This window comes from Branchiostoma floridae, chromosome 1, assembly GCF_000003815.2.
Source record: "Branchiostoma floridae strain S238N-H82 chromosome 1, Bfl_VNyyK, whole genome shotgun sequence".
NCBI lineage: Eukaryota > Metazoa > Chordata > Leptocardii > Amphioxiformes > Branchiostomatidae > Branchiostoma > Branchiostoma floridae.
In genome coordinates, this window is record NC_049979.1 from 20,701,361 (window position 1) to 20,718,135 (window position 16,775).

A 16,775-nucleotide genomic window follows, 5' to 3' on the forward strand; every position below is an offset into this window, starting at 1 on the left:
TACAAAATTGTCTTGGAGCTAACTAGCTCCTCTGTCTCACTGGGCCATATGTACATGTTACAGGCCACAAAGCCAAAAGAAGTTGTGTGAGTCTGTGTGCCTGGTCTGTATTTCCCCCTAAGGGATTAGGCAGGGCAGCATTCCTTTGGCCTGGAACTGACCACAACTGGAATATAGGATAGGGGACATAGCCCCTTGAGTTCCTTCTAAATTGAGGTCCTAAAAGCTCTGACAAAGTTTAAGATTGATTCTATACTAACCTTGTTACTCGGAAAAATATGATTATATTTGCCCAGAAAATGTACAGAGTAAATATTTACCTGGGACGGATTATGGTGAATGTCAAGTTGACTCTTGCATTTTTTAGATTCCAAACACCTCATAGACAGAGGAAAATGTAATGAAACTTCTGTAGATTTTCTCATATTAATGCTAGTCTACAGTTTGTGAAGAGTAGAATCTGTGGGAAGCCTTTTCCCAAAGGCATACACTCTCAGCTTCAATGCAAATTGGACAAGACAGAAGCTAGCACTGATGTCCAAGCAGATCTTGGGGTAAAAGATCGTACTGTTTTTTAGCAGCAAAAGTGGCTGTCAGAGGAACCTCTTCCGGTCAGGAAACATCATATATTTTTCCAACATCTGCTTGAAGTATTGTAAATTAATCATCATGTCCAGTGTGTCTGTGCCCTGCCGTGAACATCTGCTACTAATTTCTAAACAATGAGGGTATTATAGTATATGTGTATTGTGTTCCTTGGAATTTGAAAACTGTCATAAGGCACAACAAACATTGTGCATAGTGAACTTGATGGGATATTTTTTTTGTAGTGCTGGGAATATATCATGCTGCCTCTGAGACAAATTTCAAGACCCCCCCCCCCCCCCTCACACACCCACCCAGAGAACATTGTTGACTTAAGACAGCAGCCAGATGTCATGGTCAATTAATGATGACAGGATAACAAGGACCTCAGGATTATATCCCGACAGGAGGTACAGGGCAGCCTGTCCAGACCAGCTTGGGTCTATATCTTGCAAGAAACAAAATCTTTCCTTTTAGAGCACTTAATTCTCTGAAAAGCTGCAATGAAGTATTTCACATTCATTTTGCAATGCTGTAATGTTATGTATGTTAACACATTCTTTCCTTTGATAGATTTTTTTGATTAATACATTAAAATTAAGGTCTCATTGATGTATTACTCTGAGTGGGTACCCTAAAAGAGATCCGAGCCAAAAAATAAACTTAAAGCTGGGACGTCTATGTCTTTATTCGACCTAATGTGATTTTTAATTTGTTTTCCTGACCCAGTGACCAGTCTTTATTTCATGTATTGCTTGGACTCGTGTTTTTAGCGGTGAGAAATTCCAGTGGATCTGATCTCAAAAGTTAGATTTAATTGGTGAAAGCTTGCTTTTAACTGAAGAAATTAGCAGGTAGTTTTGCAGCCGCGTGCTAGGTCGAAGGTACACAGTCCTGGGTTCTGAGTGGTGTGGTTGTACACTAACAGCGAAAAAGTGCCTTTTGTGGGGATTGACTAATCGCAGTTTGTAATTGCTATAAAAAAAAGAACCTATGTATAGTTGAATTTTTTCCCACGATATAGGGTAAATGTGCTAAACATAGAATGAAAAATCTGCTGAAATTTCACGTACATGTAGCTTCATTATGAATGCACCCAAGTAAACCAAGAATTTATATAACATAGAAGTCTATGGGAACAAAAAAACTCATCAATGAGACTTTCTGTGTCCAAATTACAATAAATCCTTTGAAACAAGCATGGCAAACAAAATACAGGAAAGCCATTGCAGAGAAATTTCCACCAGAAGTCACTTTAGCTGCTCGACTCAGTGTAATTAGAAGTCAGGTATGACATATCTGATGCAGGTTACCAGGGCTCTATGTTCTATTATTTTCGTAAGTAAACATTAACTTGACAATTTAACATACTTTTGATGTAATATACAGTCTACAGACGGAACTGATTGCATTTACCTGTATGGAGATTGCAGATAGGTAACTGCAATCTACAGATAGGTGTATGCAGTCTTAACACATTTACTGTAGTGTGCAGATAGGTGACTGCAGTCTGCAGTCAGGTATCTGCTCTCTGCAGATACCTATCTGCACCTGCAGATAGGTGACTGCAATGTGCAGATAGGTGACTGCAGTGTGCAGATAGGTGACTGCAGTCTGCAGATAGGTATATGCAGTCTGCAGACAGGTGACTGCAATCTGCAGATATCGTATGGAGAATTTCTCGTTTTAGTTGAGAATGTGTTCAGAGTACAGTACTAGGGATTGGACTAAAGGATAGAGTGTTTTGAGGTGCTTGTAGATCCCAACAATCTTACGCAATCAATGTAATCGACCGTTTTTCCAGGAACTAAGGTAACACAATATAGTTTGCTTTCAGATCAAACACACTGTAGCACAATGTAAAGTCTGCTTCTTTAGTGCGTAACAACTTAGAGAAGAGATAAAGAGGTGGCCTTGGGCATTCAGGTGACTGCATTCCTCTAGCTGCCTTTCCTTTAAGTTTAACCAACTTAGGATGATATTTCATTTACAAAGCAAAATAACTCAATGGAAGACTTGCACAAGACCTGTGCAACCAGAGGGGAGCCCCGGTGCTGAGTGTTCGCAAACAGTCCGTGGTTCGTGGCTAGATTACCACCTCAGTTGGACAAACAGCACGTGATTCGTGGCCAGATTCCCACCTCAGGTTGATGTCTGGGAGGGTGTTGATGCAGGCTCCCCTGGCTGTCTGCGTCCACATGACAGTGTCTGCACACACAGACCAGACCTACTGCGACCCTTGGCCTAACAAATAAACTTGGCATTGAGATGTGAACATTTGGACATGGTCCCTGTACTCTGGCTGGAACCACTGTACAGTACAGTTAGTAAGAAATGCAGCAATCAGACATACATGTACCAAGTTGTCGGAAGCCATGCTTTTACAATTGATGTTGGAGTGAAACTATATATATCAAGAACTCCACCTTCATACCAGCCAGGCATCAAAATTAATTATGAGAAAACGTAAGGCTGGAATAAGATATAGTCCTTCCCAACTTGTCTCTGAAACCCTAAATATTTGGCTCCACCAATCTTTCGTCTTTGTAAGGATATTATATGGAGATGATGTATAATCGTACTTATAGAATGGCCTCAGTCCTTGCAGGCAATTTTACTATGATATTGCATTGAAGTTCTGTCAATCTGCAGATTTGAAACTATTCATTTGCCAAAAAGTTAGATTTATCATACATGTAATTGTATAATACAGAATCTACCACAAACCTAAAAATTAAATGTACATATTTAAGCATTTCTTTGTATAAACTTGTTGCATTTTTCTTATTTTTCCTCTTGCAGACTTTGGCTTTAGCAATCACTTCACTCCAGGCCATCCATTAAAAACGTGGTGCGGCAGTCCTCCCTATGCAGCACCGGAGCTGTTCGAGGGCAAGGAATACATGGGTCCTGAAGTGGACATCTGGGTAGGACTGATAAGCATGTGGTGCTGCATGTACATGTTTATTGGATACTGATAACTTAAGGCTGCATGTGCATGTATACATTTATACTGCGTATGTTGGTTTATTGTGTAGCCTAGCAAGCATGTCTACTGGTTATGATGTGCAGGTATAATATTTTACTGTTAAGTGTGGTGAAAATGTGATTAAATCATCATGGATTGTTTAGAATAGGGTGGTATATGCTCACAGTTCACCTTTCTTTCTACCCGTTAACGTTTTATCTATGTATTATTATAAAATATGTATTTAGATGTTATTATTCACGTGATGGAAGTCCCTGTATTTTAGTTAATAGCATTTACACAGTATAAAATTGATATTAAGTTTTTTTTTGGAAAGGCATTCTGCTAGTAGTATGTAAACTGAAAATTGTAATTTTTACCATGTCACTGTGGTCGTATTTTCACACTTTTGGTGGTGACTCCATCACTGTGAACTTAAAATCGGTGTTTCCATTACATTATGAATATTTGAATATAGTGCTACCACGAATTTAAAGCTACTCCTTAACTCTTACCCCTATCATAATCATCTCTGGCAACTTCCCAGGAACAAGTCCTCCCTCTCCTTCCAGACATCCCTGTCCCTTAACCCAGTATTAATCTTGAAAGGTGCTGTCTTAACATTACACACCAGTGTCACAAGGGAGGCCATTTTGTGAATACTTCTTGAATACCTGTTGATTGGTTCTTGGCTTGCAGAGTCTCGGGGTGGTTTTGTACGTCTTAGTGTGTGGGGCCCTTCCATTTGATGGGAGCACGCTGCAGAATCTCAGGGCAAGGGTGCTGGCCGGGAAGTTCCGCATTCCTTTCTTCATGTCAACAGGTGGGAGATGTTCACCTTTATCCGTCGGGTAACCTATATCCGTTGTTTTTATAGACATGGTATTTGGGGAAATCACGTAGACGGATGTTGGTTTCAAATTGTAATATTTTCAGGATATTGCAGTTTAAAACTACCACCCATCAACGTGATGTGCCTAAACACCCTGTTTTGAAAAACAATGAGTATAGGTTACCCCGCAGATAAAGATGAACTGGGGTTAGATATTATCTTTCTACAATATAATGAATATCTTATGAAGCTTAGAAAAGTCGTTTGACATAACACATTTTTTAGGGACATGTTCGAAAAATTTAACTGCTGTTACTTAATCGTTGGCCGATAAGAAAATAATGCTTTTGCCAAAAGAAGTCTTCTTCAAATGGCTTATCAATGCTGCTCATAGAACTATGTAGACCTGTTATATAATGATAATATACTGCAGCATGCATAGTCTGGTCATTGAGCGACTCTGCCCCTGGACCATATGAGGTTGGGAGTGTGAATTTTGCCTATTGTTGCTGGCCCGACAAACAATCAAGCTGCCAGAAAGAGTCTCATGCCTCTTACAATGTTGAGCTGTGGTCCATCGTTCATTGTACTTGTTGAAAAGAGGGTAATTTCCATGATGGTACAGTGAACCTGTATTATCATGACAAGCAGAACTTTAATTATCTCTTTAGCAATCTGGTCTGCTTTTTCCCCATTGTCTAATCCCCAGTATTCATATTCCCCTCTCTTCAGAATGTGAGAAATTAATAAAGGGTATGCTGGTCCTGGACCCCAAGAAAAGACTGACAGTTCAGCAGATCTGTAAGCACGAGTGGATGGTGATGGACGGACAGGACCCGGAGTTCCAGAGACTCATCCACAACTACAGCGACGAGGAGCCGGAGCCCAACAGCGAGTACATCAGCGCCCAGGTCCTGCAACACCTCAGTAACCTGAACATCGATAGGGAACTGGTGCTGCAGGTGGGATACTGTCACATACACACACACACACACACACACACACACACACACACACACACTCACTATCTATCAGTCGTTAGATATGCCTGCAACACCTCAGTAACCTGAACATCGATAGGGAACTGGTGCTGCAGGTGGGATACTGTTATATATGCACACACACTCACACACACTCACTATGTATCAGTCATTAGATATGCCTGCAACACCTAAGTAACCTGAACATCGATAGGGAACTGGTGCTGCAGGTGGGATACTGTTATATAGACACACACACATACACACACTCACACACACACACACGCACACCTCAGTAACCTGAACATCGACAGGGAACTGGTGCTGCAGGTGGGATACTCAGTCTGTTAAACACACATACACACGTATAAACACACTCACTCACTTCTATCAGTTGTTAGATATCCCTGCAACACCTCAGTAACCTGAATATCGACAGGGAACTGGTGCTGCAGGTGGCTTACTGTTATACACACACACACACTTTCACTCCCTCACTACCTATCATCATGATATTTGGAGGAATCAGGTAGTGTTGAAAGATGTAATGCAGAGATATGGAGGAAGTTCATTTCTTCATGCATGTGTACCAAACAGTGGCGGGAGTAGTGGCGGGATATCTAAACTAATCTAGCAGAGAGTTAAAATGTAAACCTCTTCATTGCATTCCCCTCCCCTCCAGTCGGTAAAGAACAAGCGTTACGACGACCATAGTGCAATCTACCACCTTCTGTATGACAAGTTCAAGAAGAACCCCAAGCTGATGCAGAAGGCGAACCTGCTGACGGACCCCACGCTCCTGACGCAGTACAACACGGCCATGTCCCTCCCGCAGCAGATGTACGAGGAGAGCGGCGTGGGGCAGCTCACTGTTCCCGGCGCTAACCTTCCACACATGCAGATGAAAAAGGTAACGGTTAAGTCTCATAGCCCTTTTCGAGGCCGTAGGTTGTTATTCACTGTGCCTAGGGCACAGAATTGGAAGGTGCAGTACTTTTCTCTCCTTCCATGGCCTTTTACCTCCACAACCAACCAAAGTCAGGTACCAATTTTCACAGCTGGTTGCCATGAGGAAAGTTGTGTAAAATGCCTTTCCCAAGGACAAGGTAGTGCTCTTTAACAAGGCAACATTTTGTTGCAGGGAAACTTCTGTTTTTGTAACTAAATGATAAAAATTTGTAAATTCAGCCCAGCCTAGGGCACAGTATTAGAAGGTGCAGTACTTTTCTCTCCTTCCATGGCCTTTTACCTCCACAACTAACCAAAGTCAGGTACCAATTTTCACAGCTGGTTGCCATGAGGAAAATAGTGTAAAGTGCCTTTCCCAAGGACACAACATTGGTGGCTTGTCAAGGCATTTCTAAATAGTCTAGAATATCCCTTGCAAGCTTTTGTGTGGTGTATTTATTACATTATGCCACATGCAACTACATGTATAATTGTGTGTCATTGGTCTATTGAGGACTTACAATAATACATCATTTACAATTATAGTGCCGTTTGTTTGCATGGACAAAAACGACTTTTTGAAATAAAGGAGTTACGCTGTAATGTAATGCTGATACTGAGGGCTGTGTTTTGAGTGAGATTCATCCTTGAAGAAAGCTGATCAAATCAGACAAAGAACTAATTAACTCTCCTTTGAATGAGCACCTTTTATGTATTGCAGTTCTATCAACAGCAAGACAGTTGGATTTCTATGACATGAGTCAGCCTCTATTCCAGATGTTAATTAGATTCTCTATTCTGATTCCACTGCAGGTTGACATTGGAGGAGACGGAGACCAGATGGAGAGTGACACAGAAGAGCCGTCCCCGGAGGCACTGGCCAGATATCTGTCCATGAGAAGACACACCCTGGGCGTGGCTGATCCAAGGTAGTGCTCTTTAACAAGGCAACATTTTATGCAGGGAAACTTCTGTTTTCGTAACTAGATGATGAAAATTTGTAAATTCAGCCCAATGACAGTGTTGACTAATCTACAAATGTACTTCAAACTCCAATGTACTTAGTTATACATGTACATGTATGTTACCAATAACTGGTTTTAGAGCTGTCCTTGTAAAATCAGCAGTGTTAAACAGTTGTAACTCCTTTGCTGATATACACATGTAGGATGACTCCCTTCAAATGCACCGTGATCTTGTCAACCCATACAGTAACCCTATTGTAAATCCTTTCATCCAAGTACGATTGTTTGAACATAATTTGACTTCAATGTAAACAAATGTATTTCACCGAGTTCTCATTTCATGTTTTAGTAACCCCTAATGTTGACTGGCTTTGAGCCTTGTAAAGGGCTATTAGTAGATTTTAAAAAAATAGAATATCTTCATGAGTTGATTGTCGATCTTCCATCTTCCGCAGAACGGAGATACCCGCGGAGCTGGCGGCCAAACTGAAGCAGCCCAACCCCACGCTGCCCCAGCAGCAGCAGGTGTTCACCCACGTGATTCCCAACGTCACGGTCGGCCAGACTGCCGTACCCAACATTCCTCAGGCCCTGGCACAACCCAACCAAACTGTCCACTATAAGGTTTGTGCACTACTGTAAATGCAGAAACTTTTGTGGTGGTTTAATGTGCATGGTTTTTAAAACCACCGCAAATATTTTTCCATAACAGTAAGAGACTACAGTGCATGGTGCTGCCGCGAAATTAAAACCACCGCGAAAAGTCCATTTTCCCGCTACCGCAAAATTAAATCTCTGCAAACTTAAATCTCTGCAAACTTAAATGCATTTACAGTATTTAAAACTATAACTGTTATAGATGAGCATTGTAAGGTTTAAAAGTTTGTGTTTTTAGATTTATTGTTTGTGGTGACATCCCTCACAAACAGAAATTCTGTGTTCCCATGTGTTTACTATCAATTCTACAGCAAATACAACAATACTGTAACTCTTGACACATGCCACATTATTTAAGTGCTGCAAATGAAGAGGAATTTACAGTAGCTCAAGCTTTATCTCGTACTTCAAATACTAAATAATCCCCGAAAAAAACGTAGTTGTCTTAATGCATTTTTACCTAACATGATTTATAAAGCTCAGTCAGTACCTGTCACATGAACATTGCGTCATTTCCTACATGCGTGGTCATGCATGTTGTTGTCGTTCATAAAATTGTTCTCTTTTTTCAACACTAGACTGCTGTACCAAACATTCCGCAGGCTCTCAACCAAATGGTACAATATCAGGTACGCATTTCACTGGACATTGTTGCCAATTGGTGTTTAATATGGTGTATACATCTAGTTTTTACTAATCTCTATTCCATATCCCTAATCTGTCATCTTGAGAGATAATTTTTGATAATGAAATTATGGTTAAAGTGCTGCCATAAATTTTGTGGAGGCTACAAATTAATCCGGATTGACCTTCCTTTTTGTGTGACAGGACCAGAACCTGTTGCAGCTGCCGGACTTCCATGACATGCCGATGGGCAGACGAGCATCGGACGGGGGTGCCAACATCCAGCTGCACGCACAGGCCCTACTGACGCTACGAAACAGCCAGGACAGCTCCTTCCCTGTAAGTCTTATTCAGTATCAAATATTTTTTTACACAAAGTAAAGGCAGACATAATCTCAAGTTACATGTATAACAGTTACTGTGGTATTGTGTGTTCCCAAGGAGTAATTCAGGGACTAATACATTGTGTAGTTCTGAAATAGGTAACTTGCCTTGTTTGCTGCAGTAAGTAAGCAAGAGCCACCCCCCAAAGGAATTATTTTACTACTAAAAGTAGCCTGCTAGATAAGCAATAGTGATGCTGTACTTGCCAGTGTTCCCCAAGGAATTATTCTGGGACCACCACTTCTACAACTGCTACTAGAGTACTAAAGTAGACTGTTGTAACAGTTTATGTTTTGCCTTGTCTACTGCTGTGAATAATAAAGAGTGATGCTGTCCTTCCAGGTGTCACCAGGTCTCGTACCACCCAAGATCACCCCAATGCCGATGTTGCAGCAGACTATCCCCATGATGCCTCATGAGGAAGATGATGACGAGGAACCAGACCAAGAAGCGGTTAGAAGGTATATGCAGTTTTAAAAATTATTATAGGTCACAAGATCCCAAAATATCTAAAAATGACTACCTTAAATTTCAACATGTAACAACTACACATATCCCAAATGCCAAATGTGTACCATGGTATGTGAGGTTATAAAGAAGTTAACTTTGAATCATGTTTCTGTTTAGTAAATAAAATCAAGAGTTGTTCTGCATGGTAATTGTAAGAAAATTCCTACACTGATTCTTCAAATGAATTTGCAAATAGCAATTAGTAAACAGAAGTACATGTGTATGTAATACATACTGAAATTAGAAAATGATTTATCACCTTAAATATTTGCCAATGTCTACCATTAGGTTAGATTTGCTAGTTTGCCATTGTTACTTCTGTTCTTTAATGGTCCCTGCTTTCCAGATACCTGATGAATCGTGGGAAGCGGCACACGCTAGCCGTCCCCGATGCCGTGCCAGTTGAGCTGCAGGATAAGCTGGCCCAGAGGCCACTCAAACCACGAGGGGGGCTACTGGCCCCTCCACACAGATCCAGTATGTCTGGCTTTCAGTTTTTGATAATCAAAAAATAGATATCGAAGGCAAAGAAGAACAAGTAGCAAGGTCATACTATTGCATTGTCCTACTTTGGTTAAAGGTAAAAGAACTAAAATGGCATAACATCATGATTTCACTTGCTCTAGATAACTTGGTGACAAATTCTTGCATCTTAAAAGAACAGATTAAGCTGTTGCATGTACATGACTTTGTTGTACACAAACTGTCTTTTTTTAGGCATGTTTGTATTGGTGATATACAATATGTACTGTATGGCTTTTATATTATGATGGTGATTGTAGTTGCAGTCTCTCCTGTTTCACTGATATATTGTATTATGTTGAAGAATATCCTGCCACAGAAAATGTTTTCAGGATGACCTCCTTTTAGGGATATTACTAATAATGACACAATATTTATTATGTACTTTGGCAGTTGACAATTTCTTCTTTTCGACTGTAATATCATTTTAGGTGGCAGAGATAGCTACAAAGATGTCCACTCTTTACACCTCCCAAGCGAACGGTACTCCCCTGTCAGAAGAGCGTCAGATGGCGCGGCAAGTCTGCACGCTTTCCGGGCGCATTTTGAGAAGCTATCCAGCCAGGGTAGCGTCAGTTCACAAAAGAGCAGCCTGAAACAGCTACAACAGGTGCGTTGATTCAGCTGTGGTATTTTTCTCAGTTGTTGGACACCAAATCTTTGGCTGCTGAAGCAGGATTCTCAGCACAAGAGGAAAATGTCTTCCTTGACAAAGGCTGGTGCTGCAGAGTCCAACCTTTGTTTGTGCTGGACTCTACAATTAAAAACCTTCTTCAGAGGGAATGCTACCAGGGGTATCTGTGTGGCACAACGGCTGGAGTATTGGAATCAGAATCAGTAGGTCCTGAGTTTGATACTCGCTATGCCCCTGCCGCCCACAGAGCCTCACGGCTAATCTGTCTAAAGTTGCCAAAAACACCTACGGATTCGGTGCTGCCAGTGTGTCAACATCTGCACACTTGCCACTAAGACCTGTGAAGTTTTATTTTTTTAATGCTACCAAGTGAACACAGAATGAAATTTCAAGGTGTATTCCTGTCAATATCAAGCTAACTCTGCAGCCTGTGGTTTGTCTTTGCCTGCAGGAGTATCAGCAGCTGCAGCAGCAGGTGGGGAAGAGTTCCCGGCAGCAGCACCCGCAGATTGCCCAGCTGCAGAACAGCCGGCCGTCCCCCCAGCCCTCCCCTCCCCTGTCGGCCTCCCCCACCCTCCAGCAGCAGCAGCAGGCACAGGTTCACACACATTACTCTCTCTGCACATTTCTTCATATGGACCATATCTTGTGTGTTTTGTTTTATTATGTTGTATGTTAAACAACTGGTCTACATTTAAATAAAAATCCTAAATCCTAGGGCTTTTTTCTTCAAAATTAATATGTTTTGCAATGGAAAATGTTGTTCTTGAATCAACTCATGCAGTGAATACTTACTGTTACATTTTAATTTTGATTCTATTCCAGATGGGTAGATCTTTGGTCCAGTATACACATATCTGCTTATGTTCAGTAATAAAACCTAATTATAATACCTTACGTACATGTAACCTACATGTATTTACTCTATGAAGTAGAGGAACCTGCATTGCAGGGTTTTGGTCACATTTATTGGTACCAATTTTGTGCCCCACAGGAAATACATCCAAGCCATCTGTCTCAGCATCTCCAGAGACTGAATTTGCAGAGACAGTGCAACAGTCCTCCTGCTTTCCAGCACCTCCAGGTAACTGCCCCCCTCCCCCATTTCTCACTCTGTGTGTCTCAATTTGTGGTTAAGACTGAATACAAATCTTCTTGCTCTTACATCTCTGTCATTGAAAATGGTTAACTCTAGTTTTCATGTTACCAATAGTAAGACTCCAGAATTTTCAAGATCGTTAAGAGACATTTTATGTCCTTTCCAGCAACAAAACAGAAACAGCCCCCCTCCCACCTACCCCTCCTCTTCCCATGCCCTGCGCCAGGGCCTGACAGACTCCCCCACAAACCAGCTCCACACTAACCCCTTCATGAAGACTGGTGCTGCCAGATCCCCCATGGACGCCCCTCAGGTCTACTTCCCCGAATCCCCCAACCCCTTCACCAAGCGGGAGGTCTCCAACTTCCCACAGTTCACCCAGACCGCGGGCGTCCCTCTCAGCTCGCCGAGTGGCTACCGGCTCCAAAAGCCACCTGCGCTCCAGACGAAACCTATCCCAGAGGTTAGTGCTTTTGGCCTTGCCTTGTTTGGTTTTATTTGTGCTCTATTTGTGTCTTCTCATTAATTTGCTTGTTTGTTGGTTTGTTGACACTGATAATTCCTGTTGGGAAGGTAGGCATGTGGAAAGAAGATCTTTCGTTTCGTCACCCTGCAAACTTGTTCTCCCTCTAGTTCTTATTATCATTGACAGTCTTAACTTGCTATTCCCTTCTCTCGCGTGTCATCAATTATAGAATATCTTATATTAAAACTTGTTATTCAGTCATTCACCAACCTGATGAAATTATTCACTGATATGTATCAATACTTAAACTGTATTATATCGATGTAGATCTTTTGCTGGGTTTGTTAAAACAAACATTAAAATTCTGCCCTTTCTGAATTTCAGCCAAGCTACATGTATTATTGGCTATTCTTGTTGGAAGCAATTGTGTAGCAAAAGAATTTCTGCGTTGTACCAATATCGGAAAAATTGCCTTTCAGGCTTGAAATTTGTGTGAAAAACAATTTTGTCTACTGTACATGTACATTTGTATGTGTACCCGCCTACCTCCCCAGCACAGCACCAAGAGTGCTCACCAATCGCTCTGTGTGCTCACGAGTGCGCACGTGTACGTGTACGTAAAGCACTGTGAGCCACGATATCCGTGTGTGATCCATGCTTGATCTACAGTGTGGTGCGATATTTTCTATATGGCATGTTGTCTTCACTACTGAGTCTTTCTGCACCTTCAGTCTACCACACTGCATGTCTTCCTCACGTCGGTCTAGCTGACTGCTGTGTGTCATTATTGCTAGATAATTTATACAAGTGTAGACGAGGACGAGGAACCCCGGAAACAGGGCGAGGAGCTGGAAGCTTCGCTTCCCCACCGTCTAGCACCTTCTTTGAAGGCATGTGTGCAATAGGAAGTATCTTTCTTAAGTATCTCTCTTCACCTTACCGACTCACTATACCTACTCGTGTAGACTTCCCTTATAGTTGCGTAGGCCTGAGCCTAACATGTCTGTAAAACCCACCCCATGTGGACTAAACCTTAACTTCTGTACTGGGCCCAGGGAAGTAAGGTCCTTAACTGTGGTGTCTCCATTGTCTCGTGGTACTTATAACTGTTGACTGGAAGGATCTGGAAGGGGTTGCTCTCATCTTTCACTTGTTGGATCATACCCTCCCTGTTTATGTGTCCATCTTTATGCAATGAGTACCTGTTGAGAACTAAAGATGTAACAGTGTCAGCGCTCTCTGGATTTTCAACGTCTGAAGAATTTTCTGTTTGAAGCAAATTTTATCTGATATCTGTGGTGTATCTGTGGCATTGGCTACATGTGACATGAGCTGTAATCTGTTCTGATTCCAAAACTCCGTCCTAGTCCTGTACTCCAAAAGCCTTTCCTTCTGTCATCTATCTGTTTGTGGAGTGTGTCAAGGAATAAAATATATTTTCCTCATAGACATAGCGTATTCTGGTATCATTTCGTTTTGCTAGTGAGCGGTATACTAAAGTTACTTTGACCGACATCCTTGTCCAAAGTCTAAAATCACCAGCGTGTGTTTTTCGAAACCCTTCCTGAGCCTTCCATCATGTGGTGTACTCGTTGTGGCTACCATGTACAAATGTATGTCATTCCAGTCATGAGCATTCAAACATATCTTCTTTTTTTGGCAAAGTCTCAGTGGCAGAGCATTTTATCTTTTTGAGAGTCTAAAGTGGAATTGTCATCTTTTTGGTGGGAAACAAATTTTTCATTTTTTCTTTAGTAGGAATCATTTTATTCTGTGCAGCATGCTTTTTGCATATATTTTATGTAGGCTGCTGTAATGGTAATACATGTACTTTTTAGACGAGAATATCAGCTAGTGTTTGAATGCTCTGTACATGCCCTGCTTTTTATGGTGTCTGTGAAGGTGAATGGTGTCTGCAGAATTCTGTTTTGCCTTTCAAACGTTTCTCTCAATTTTGCCACTTTTCTGATTCTCTCTGATTTTTTAGGAGCAAGGATCGCCACAGGACTCTCCTGTGCACCAACTGGACTACCAGGAGGCGTTTTCGCAGGCAGAGCAGCGTAATGACAGCCACGGACAGCTGGCGCACGACAGCTACCTGCTACAGGAGCAGCGAGTGGACAGCCAGGGCAGCTTTGACGGGTGCGATGGGGAGCCGCAGCGGCCCAGCAGTGCTCCGTCTGTCGCCGTTCCACAACAGCAACAGATTTTCAACTTCAACACGCAGCAGATTACTGGAAATAACAGTCCGATGATGGACGGCACTTTCCCCCTCACTTTCTCTCCCTCAGTAATGACATCAACTGTGGACACGACAACCCAGCACACTGCAACTGGTTACCAGCCTGTGTTTCCCCAGGCAATGGGATTCGCAACATTTCAGCCCAGCTACGCTCCAACAGTGCAAAATGTGCAGATGAATTTCCAACCCATCCTGCAGAGGACTTGGCCATTTCCGCAGCCGGACATGCAAAACGCGCAGCGGCTGAATTTCTACGGACCAAATCAGGGGGTATTGTTAAACCAGTTAGGCCCTTCGGCGAACGTTGCGGGGTTGAATGCCATATCTGCATTGGTAGATGACTTGTCAGTTGGTATGGGACGACACAGGCCACGGTCTGCTGTGACGTCAGAGATGCTCAGTAGGTTTCAAGTCCCCGGCAGTCCCTACAATCCAACGAACTTGGCAAGCATTCCGTCAAACTCAGAAATGGAGGGGTACTTGTCGGATGGAACCGGTCACGACACGGGGATGATATCTAATACAATACCATATACAAACGCTTCTTCTATGGACAATACGCCGCTGCGGCCGGCCAGGAACCACCGCAGGCACCACACAGTACAGTCTGGCCAGGATGCGCGCCTGCAACAGAGCCAGATGCTGCAGAGAGCACAAAACAACCATGGGACAATATTTGCAGTCAACTCACAGAGCTCATCAAGTAACCCTGGATTGAACCACGGAGAGGCAACGATGCATTCGCAAACCTTGCTAGTAAAGACTCCCTCAGATCTGGCAAACTTTGTGACCACGTCCCCCAGCGTGTCGACTATGACTAGTATGAACATCCAGGGCGGTGGGATGGGAGAGTCGCTACCTCAGAGTCATAAGTTCCCCCCCTCGGTCAAAATGACGTCCGAGAAAAACGTCGGGGAGATCGTGCAAGAGGTCAAGAGGATGCTGGACAATAAGGGGCCATCGGTGATGTACACGCATCAGGACTGCTTGTTTGAGTTGGAGAAGGAAGGGGTGAGGATGGAGATGGTGGTGTGTCAGGTTAACTTGGGGCTGAACGGACTGTGCGTCAAGAGACTCGCTGGTGACACCCAGCAGTATAAACAGTTGTGTCACGAACTGCTGACTGGCATCAACCTCTGAGTCGCATGGTCGGACGGCAAAGAGTGAAGGCTGGTAGGAGTTTTGTATCATCAAACTAGAATGTCTTAGTAACCCGGTCTAGGAAGCCTTTTTCTCCGTCAGAACAATGTGTAATTGGAGAAAGTACTCCGTGTGTTTGTTACAGGGTTTGTTACATGTTGAGGAATATTACGTGTTGAGGAATATTTTTAAAGTGAGAAGGTAGAATGAAAGGAACGGTAGACCAAGTAACAGGTGGGGAATTCAGCGACCTTGAATAATGTTCAGTGGTTTGTTGGGACCATTCATCGAGAAGCAGAAGAGTTAAAGAGAAAACAAAGAGAAAAGATAACTCCTAAATCTGTTGCCAAGAGAAATCTTGTAAAATGTACAGTGAGTGTAAATTGTAAATTTTCTGGTTTTTGTATGATATATATATAGAGCCTGCTAAGTTTGCTGTGGGAAGTGACGTGTAGGTATCCAGCTATATTCTCATCCCATGTGACAGAAAGTTCTTAATAGAAATCTCATAACTTACACTTAGAATTAAGACAAGTAGAAAGATTCAAACTGATATAAGAAATATCCAGCTATCCAACAACAGAAGGCTTACCGATACAGAAGTCATAATAACAGTCCAGATACTCTCACCACAGTGCCATTGCAGACAAGTGCCTCAAACAGAAAACCATTAGTCAATAATAAAGACAAAAAAAACATTAAGTAAGGGGGCAAGCTTTCTGTTTTACCAGATTGGTCTCTAGATGTCATCTAACACTTTTAAGTGGACCAGGAGCTGTCAGTTACAGTGTAGGTATTAAAGATACACCGGGTTACTGTAATGTAACGAGAAGGCTTTTGAAATCTATCACTAACAGAATATTGATGTACATATTAAGCAGTTAGGTCCTTGGTACGTGCCAGTGTGCTACGGAGTGTATGTACATTGATGGCCCATTTTAATATGTAACAGCTGGTGCACACAACTCAAGCAATACCATTGCACATGTGATGTAAGATGAACCCGAATTATGATATAGAAGAGATGTTTACTAGGGTTCACCTTGATTCTGTAACCCCCCTCCCTCCAAAGCTGCTTGAAGAAACCAATGTGATGGGTGCTGTACTTTCTATGTGTAGATAGGATTGTGGAGTGTTGTGGGATAAATGACTTCTGAGATAACTATTTTTGTGATGCCTCTGTGTAGTGGTCAAAGAAGTAGTGTCAGGAAAAAGAAAA

At 42.3% G+C, this 16,775-nt stretch overlaps 1 protein-coding gene across 2 annotated transcripts in view; it reads left to right on the top strand.

The window, feature by feature from the left end:
* The window catches only part of LOC118428939 (serine/threonine-protein kinase SIK3-like), a 57,551-nt gene extending 40,776 nt beyond the window's left edge, over positions 1-16,775 (top strand). The window contains exons 5-20 of one of the 2 annotated variants that reach the window (XM_035839281.1): positions 3,388-3,512; positions 4,253-4,376; positions 5,118-5,347; positions 6,048-6,275; positions 7,127-7,242; positions 7,734-7,902; positions 8,514-8,564; positions 8,764-8,898; positions 9,286-9,404; positions 9,800-9,930; positions 10,407-10,585; positions 11,061-11,207; positions 11,604-11,693; positions 11,875-12,171; positions 12,969-13,064; positions 14,162-16,775. In XM_035839281.1, coding sequence (XP_035695174.1) covers positions 3,388-3,512; positions 4,253-4,376; positions 5,118-5,347; positions 6,048-6,275; positions 7,127-7,242; positions 7,734-7,902; positions 8,514-8,564; positions 8,764-8,898; positions 9,286-9,404; positions 9,800-9,930; positions 10,407-10,585; positions 11,061-11,207; positions 11,604-11,693; positions 11,875-12,171; positions 12,969-13,064; positions 14,162-15,556 — 3,632 coding nt within the window. In that variant the 3' untranslated portion in view covers positions 15,557-16,775. The remainder of the gene's footprint in view (positions 1-3,387; positions 3,513-4,252; positions 4,377-5,117; positions 5,348-6,047; positions 6,276-7,126; positions 7,243-7,733; positions 7,903-8,513; positions 8,565-8,763; positions 8,899-9,285; positions 9,405-9,799; positions 9,931-10,406; positions 10,586-11,060; positions 11,208-11,603; positions 11,694-11,874; positions 12,172-12,968; positions 13,065-14,161) is intronic. The other variant, XM_035839361.1, reaches the window with a different exon arrangement.